The 7,986-nt window shown below is 41.8% G+C and overlaps 2 protein-coding genes across 2 annotated transcripts; one reads left to right on the top strand and one right to left on the bottom strand.

Moving 5' to 3' along the window:
- Window positions 1-1,179: 1,179 nt before the first annotated feature.
- Window positions 1,180-6,950, bottom strand: LOC121051839. Its single transcript, XM_040515303.1, has 2 exons — window positions 6,708-6,950; window positions 1,180-1,564 (listed from the first exon to the last, which is right to left on the bottom strand). The coding sequence occupies exons 1-2, from the start codon at window positions 6,825-6,827 to the stop codon at window positions 1,238-1,240; spliced, it is 447 nt and encodes a 148-aa protein (XP_040371237.1). The 5' UTR covers window positions 6,828-6,950; the 3' UTR covers window positions 1,180-1,237.
- On the top strand, window positions 6,889-7,749 carry LOC121051320. The gene is made up of 2 exons (XM_040513545.1): window positions 6,889-6,901; window positions 7,146-7,749. The coding sequence occupies exons 1-2, from the start codon at window positions 6,889-6,891 to the stop codon at window positions 7,637-7,639; spliced, it is 507 nt and encodes a 168-aa protein (XP_040369479.1). The 3' UTR covers window positions 7,640-7,749.
- Window positions 7,750-7,986: the final 237 nt, after the last annotated feature.

Genomic DNA, 7,986 nt, shown 5'->3' with positions numbered 1-7,986 from the left:
AATGAATTTGGAACCCAGTCAAGCTAGGAGGCTCATTCCCACGATGTTACCAACTCTTTTTATATACTCATGTTCACCAATGCCATCGATCCTGCTGTGACTGAAAATTAGATTGCTGAATTGGAAACAGCCATCCTACAAACTCCTTAGTTTTACTTACAAATAAATTTCATCTTCAAATATCCAGTATTACCATCACATAAAATTAAAGAAAAAAAAATAAAACAGAGAAATACAAATAGAAAACAAATAGCAGAGCCCCTCGCAATTGCATTCTCCTCCTTAAGTGGCGACCGTCTAACTGGTTGAAATATTTTTCCATTTATCACATTTTGAGTTCTAGCTTTTTGTCAAATGTATGTGATTGATGGATTGATTTTCATGAGTAGTTTACCGACTCTTGAAGCAAATGGAGGACCAAACCTAGATTTGAAGCTGAAGCAATTGATTTTCGGTGGTACCCAATGATGGGAGAGCCAAGAGGTTGGCCCGCCCCCCCCCCCCCCCCCTCCTCCTCCTCCTTATATTCTGCAATTTCATTAATTAAGACTTGAAGGCAGCCACACCATCTCTTTTAATATATATATTTATATATATATATATATAATTTATTCTTTTAATCTTAATATTTGATATTAAATTGAAGGATAAGTAAAATCATAAAATTCTTTATTTTTTTGAAATGGGGCTGGTGCGGCTGCCCTCAAGGATTGATTAATGAAATTAAAGAATACAAGGGGGAGGACATAGAGCCTGAACCCCATATTACAATAAGCATAAAGATAACATCCTGAAATAATAGCAGAACTCTCCACAAAAGTTATGTATTCTAACAAGCACCAATTAGCAAAGAGTGTACGAATAGTTACTCTATTTGTTTTGACATTGCGGTGACATACCGAAAATATAACTCTATAATGAAGAAGCATCATTACAAATAGTACAACTTTCCCACTATGTTGCCGCACGGGAAAAAATCTGGCAGCACTCAATTTCATCCTGCCACTAGGAGGTTGCGTCCATTTAATCAAGCAAATAACTCACTGCCTCGCTAGGCCATACAAGACACACTAAGTGTGCATACCGAGACAAAGCCCACGTCGCCCTACCAAATAATGGAAGGGACTTATTGCCGACAATAAGCCACATATTACTAAGAATAAAAAAAAAAACAACAACATAACATAAAAATATAGACAAACTGGGCCAAGAGCCAAAGCCCAAGCCCAACCTACATCTAGCCGAAGCCTAAGTAGCAGACCGCCACTGGCCACAGCGTCTGCATCTTCCTTGTCATTCCATCACCGGTAGTGCCTCCGCCGGTACCTCCTTTGCAGCAGGCGAACGCAGGTCGACCTACCAGCCCTTCATCATTCCCTGCACCCCATAAAGATGAGCCGCCTCTCCCAAACCTTCCCCAGGATCCACACGAACCAAACCCGATTGAAAAATTCCGATCAGATCCAAACCCGACAAAACCCAGCCTCGCCAACCTCTCCAGATCGGAAGCCAACGACCGCATCCCTTTCCCGACGCAACCTCCAAGCAAACAGGATAGCGAGACCATAGTCAAACAGAACAAAGGAATAAAAGATTGAGAATTTTCTGATGTGTTTTACCTTCTCCAAGAACGGAGTATATATACAAGATACATCAAGACCTATTAGGAAACTAATTACAACACCTATTAGGAAACTAATTACAAGAGAATAATTCTAATAATACACAAAATTCACAATCCTAATTACATGGCATGACTCACGCCAACACTCCCCCTCAATTTGGTGAATACAGATCACGGATGCCCAACTTGTCAAGTGAGTCATAGAAGGCTTTACTCGAGAGAGCCTTTGTAAGAATATCCGCCAACTGTTCTTCAGTAGGAACGAAGGGAAACATAATGATCTGTCCATCCAACTTTTCTTTAATGAAGTGTCGATCTACCTCCACATGCTTCGTGTGATCATGCTGAACAGGATTGTGAGCAATTTCAATTGCAGCCTTATTATCACAATAAAGTGGCATAGCCTTTTCCTGCCTGAACCCCAAATCCCTCAACAAATTTCTCAACCACAACAACTCACAAAGTCCTCGGGCCATTCCTCTATACTCTGCTTCTGCACTAGAACGAGCCACTACCTTTTGTTTCTTGCTCTTCCAAGTAACCAAGTTACCACCCACAAATGTGAAGTAGTCCGACGTAGACCTGCGATCTGTAATATTACCTGCCTAGTCCGCGTTTGTGTACCTGGAAACATCCAAGTGAATGTGTTTTGAAAAGAGCAATCCCTTCCCTGGAGCAAACTTTAAATACAGCAAAATACGAAATACAGCATCCATATGAGTCTTACTGGGATTATGCATAAACTGACTCACCACACTAACAGCATAGGCTAAATCTGGTCTAGTGTGGGACAAATAAATCAACCGGCCAACTAACCTCTGGTATCTTGCTTTATTTGTAGGTACTTGATCCAAGTACTCTGCTAACCGATGATTTTGCTCAATAGGAGTATCAACAGGTTGACAGTCAAGCATACATGTTTCTGCCAGCAAGTCGAGAACATACTTCCTCTGACTCAACACAATACAATCATTCCCACGAGCAACTTCAATTCCCAAGAAATATTTCAAATTACCCAAATCTTTCATCTCAAATTCTAAAGATAACTGACCTTGTAACCTCTGAATCTCCTCAAAGTCATCACCTGTCACAACCATGTCATCAACATAAATAATCAAGGCAGTCACTTTACCACACCGATGTTTAAGGAACAAGGTGTGATCTGAATTGCTTTGCCGGTAGCTAATTTTCTTCATGAACTTGGTGAACCTGCCAAACCAAGCTCTGGGAGACTGCTTCAAACCATAAAGAGATTTTTTCAATCTGCACACCACCTGCTCTCCAGTAGAAGTACCATATCCAGGAGGCAAATCCATATAAACCTATTCATGTAAATCATCATGCAAGAATGCATTCTTAACATCAAACTGTTGTAAAGGCCAATCAAGATTAGCAGCTAACGAAAGAAGTACCCGAATTGTGTTAATTTTGGCCACTGGTGCAAATGTCTCATCATAATCCACTCCATACTTCTGAGTATAGCCTTTAGCCACTAGTCTTGCCTTGTACCTGTCCACCGATCCATCTGAATTGTGTTTCACAATATACACCCACCGACAACCAACTGTCTTCTTCCCGGGTGGTAATGATACTAACTCCCACGTACAATTCTTCTCAAGAGCATCCATTTTGACTGTCATTGCTTGCATCCACTTCTCATCCCTCATTGCATCCTGCACTTTACTAGGGAGAGACACAGAAGATAATTGATTCACAAAGGCTACATAAGGTTTAGACAGCCTATGGGTCGACACATAATTAGCAACGGGATATTTAGCTTTGGCATTTAGAGTAGGTTCATAGTGCTTTGGGGGTTGACCACGGGTGGAACGACTAGGCAGAGTTTTGGTGGGAACAATATCTGACACAGAAAAAGGAACACTAGTTGACACAGAAGGAGTATTAGATAAAGAAGGATTAGAACATACCTCGGGTGATGATTGAGCAGGAGAGACCACTAAAGGAGAGGGAGAGACAGAAGAACTGTTCAAAACGGCATTGGTGACATCAAGAATTTCATCCAAAACAGAATCAGAAACTTCCTCTTCAACCGATCGGTCAGACTGATCCGGTAGACTGGTCAGTAGCTGACTACCCAAATTCTCTTCTCCATTCGGTGGGCTGCTGTCCTCTTTTTCAAGTTCCGTTCCAAAACACTCCAGCCTTAAGAACTCGGATGCTAGTCTCCCATCTTGCCCACTAAATAAATCTTCATAATAACAAGACTTCTCCCCCTGACGAGGAGTCACAGGAGGCAAAAAAATAACATGCATCTTCACTGAACGTAACATCCATGGTGACATAAAAATTCTGGGATTGAGGATGATAACATTTGTAACCTTTCTGATGAGAACCATACCCCACAAACACATACTTAAGGGCTCTAACATCCAACTTTGACCTCTGATTCTTATATAGATGAACATAAGCAATACAACCAAAGACAAGAGCAGGAAGAGTATTAGAAGATGGAATAGAAACATAGTTAGACAGGACCTCAAGTGGGACACGACCTTGAAGAGGGACAGACGGAAGACGATTGATTAGATGAGAAGCACACAATACAGCCTCTCCCCAAAGATACTTAGGCATGTTAGCACTAAGAAGAAGAGACCGAGCCATGTCCAGAAGATGACGATTTTTCCGTTCAGACACCCCATTTTGCTCAGGTGTCTGTGGGCATGAAGTTTGATGTATGATGCCATGGTGTTGGAAATATTCATGAAAAGAATGATTGACAAACTCACCCCCATTATCGGAATGAAAGACCTTAACATGAGCATCATATTGAGTACAAACAAGCTTATGGAATGCTGTAAAAGCAGAGAAAACAGAATCTTTGGACTTAAGTAAAACCACCCAGGATAATCGAGTAAAGTCATCAATGAATAACACAAAATATCGCATTCCAGAAAGGGTAGAATGTTTAGAAGGACCCCATACATCTGAATGAATTAACTCAAAAGGCATAGTACTAGAATGAAAACTCGAAGGATAACTAGACCTATGACTCTTAGCCAAAGCACAAGTTTCACAATGCAGGATAGACTCACTAACTCCCAGAAACAATGAAGGCATAGATTTCTTCATAACTCCAAAAGATGGATGACCCAAACGCCTATGCCACAACCATAGCTCACTTAATCTGTCAGAATTCAATGTCAGGGCTAAAGGTTGTTCCGGTGCTTGTGTTGACTCTACGTACATGCAATCCAAGTGAAACAATCTCCCCCTCAGGTCTCCCTTACCCATGATCACCCTGGTGCACAGATTCTGAAAAATAACATACATTGGATAAAAAGTTACAGAGCATTTATTTTGTGACCCCAACTGGGATACAGACAAAAGATGATGAGACAATGAGGGTACATAAAGCACATCATGCAATACAATGGATGGTGTAACCTGAACAGACCCCTACCTAAGACTGGAAAAGACGCACCATTCGCATTAGAAACATGGGATATAGAAGGGGATGACATAGACATAAAGAAGGACTTACCATAGGTCATATGGTCAGACGCACCAGAATCAATTATTCATGTATCACTACCAGTACAGAAACATGTAAAGCAACACCAATTTTACCTCAAGTTCCCTTAGTCAAGGAAACATTACCTTGTGAGGGATCTTGCCCTGCAATGCCGTAGAAGTCAGGTTCTGGCACTAATTGGACTGTCGCTTTGCCTCTTTGACCACCACCACGTCCTCCATTATTATTGCCTCCTCTCCAACCAGAGTTGTTGAAATGGCCAACTTCCTTGCAATAGTTGCAAGACATTTGATTATAATTCTGGTTCTGCTGATATCCCTGATTCCGTGGCTGATACTAACTCTGAGATGAAACTAGGGTAGAATTCCCAATCTGAGGTTGAGGTGGAGGTGGAGGTGTAGCATGGATTGCTAAACCAGAAATTTCAGTATGAAGGTTCTGAGCAGCAGCCTTATTACCTTCATCTCTTCGGATATAGGCAAAAGCTTGTTCCAATGTAGGTGGAGTTGTAAGACGCAATAACTCATTCTTTGCCCCTTCAAAGTGAGGGTCCAGGCCCGCAAGAAAAATATGGACATGCATCTTGTCCTGCTCAGTCCAATAGGAATTAATATCAACTTCACAAGTCATAGGATTAGGGTTTCTCTGATCAAGCTCCTGCCAAATTGTCTTCAAATTCGCATAAAAGGTTGCAACAGGCTGTCCACTCTGAGTTATTTTGAAAGCTTTGACATTCAATTCATGAACACGAGCAAAGTCACTCCCATCATAATATGTAGCAGCAACAGAATCCCAAATTGCTTTGGGAGAATCATAGTTAGCAAATAATCTCATTACCTCTGGAGTCATAGCCTTGAGAAGAATTCCCATCACATTAGTATTAGCCGTATCCCATTCATCAGCTTTTGGTCCTGCAGCAGGTCTTGCTGCACTACCGGTAACATAACTCCACTTTCCAATCCCCTGGATATGGATCTTCATAAGCCTCTGCCATAACTGATAATTGGTGCCATCGAGCTTTACACCAAAACTTGAATTATCTGTCACATTCTGAACAATCACAACCTCACGGGCCACAGAGTTCACCCCTCCATTCTGAGATCCTCCAGTATTCCCGTCGGTAAGAGTCAAATCCACCATCTTTTTTTTTTTTTTTTTTTTTCAGACCCTACAAATTGTAACAAAAGAATACCAAAGAACCAGGATGGATATGGACAGACACAAGAACAAAAAAAGGATGAACTGATGGACAAAGGATGAAATCAACTTGTAGAAGCAAAAGAACCAATTCACGACTTGCAGAAGCAAAAGAACCAATTCAACCAAATCAAAAATGACTGAATCAAAAGGACCCTATATGCGCAGCGGAAAGAACAAACCGAGTCCGAATGGATCTCGGCTCTGATACCAAGTCAAACAGAACAAAGGAATAAGAGATTGAGAATTTTCTGATGTGTTTTACCTTCTCCAAGAACGGGGTATATATACAAGATACATCAAGACCTATTAGGAAACTAATTACAAGAGAATAATCCTAATAATACACAAAATTCACAATCCTAATTACATGGCATGACTCACGCCAACAACCATCACCAAACAGCCTTTACTCCGGCCGAGCTTTCTGCGAGACAACCCAGAACCGGACACGAGGTCCTCTCTGGTCCGTCCGACGACGATGCAGCGAGGGCGTGCCGTCGGAGAGGGCATACCGTTCTCAGTTTAGGCGCAAGTGCGGCGTGTGAACATATTACAGTTATGTTCATCGATGATGTCATTTGTAGGTACGTATAGTTGGCTAGGTGTTTATCCGTATAAGGTCCCAAGCGTCGAAAGGGGAGGAGGAAGAGACAAGACATAAGGGACACATGCTAATCATATGGTGATAGCAACCATGCAATATTAACCTACCTAGCTAGCTCATTTGTGGTGGTCGGTCTAAGAAACATATCAATCGAGATCCTCGAACACAATACCTTCAAAAAATTACGACACTCGATCTGGATCAAAAGCATTAAAGGAAATGAGGAATTGATGATGGGCACAGACGAAAGCTCGAGGGTCAGTCAAGGAGAACTAAAGTGATCAGCAACAAAGAAAACCACGAAAGCTCCGTGGACGTAGGTCAAGGAGAGTTGTACTCCCCAGCTCACGCAATCGAAGTAAGCAGCAACGAAGAAAACCGAGACGAAAAATCGTCGTCGGAGCAACCAAGGACGACGTCGAACGCGGCGGTGGGAGTGGTGGAAGCAACAAAGGAAGTAGCAATGGACATGAAGAGGAACTTGGGGGCCGTCAAGGATAAGATACTGGAGAAGCTTGCGGCACACGCACCTGCTGTTCCCGCTGATGCTTTGGACAACGTGCGCCACTTCTTGGAGAGTGTTGTCAAGGACGTGACCGACGCTACCGGGGTGGCCCGTGGTGTCACCACGGATGCGTTGCACTGTATCAAAACTCAACTTGGTGACATGCTGCCCAACCTCTCTCCAGACGCCACCAAGAAGGTCTCCTCCTTCTAGCTTTACGTTCTCTGTGTGTCAATTTGATCTAGATGTATTAGTTTCTACATCCCAAGCCATTTTTACTCCAAATTCATTACTTTGCTATTGTTAGTACGTATTTACTTTTGAGTCAATTTAAGATGTTAGTTCAAGTCTATTGTTCGGAGTAGTTCCCTTTTTCGATCGTTTGTTAAAATGGTTTATCAATTCGGAATTTGTCATGTAAACGTCTGTTATTGTTTAAAAGTACAAAAAGGAAATTCAAATGAAGGTAATGTGTAGATCAATTTAGATTGGTTTTGGCAGAGATCTAATATTCTAGAAGAGGACCTAAAAATTGAATGTTATCAATAATAGATTGCATC

This window comes from Rosa chinensis, chromosome 2 (assembly GCF_002994745.2).
Source record: "Rosa chinensis cultivar Old Blush chromosome 2, RchiOBHm-V2, whole genome shotgun sequence".
NCBI lineage: Eukaryota > Viridiplantae > Streptophyta > Magnoliopsida > Rosales > Rosaceae > Rosa > Rosa chinensis.
This window is presented reverse-complemented; position numbering and strand designations above follow the sequence as displayed.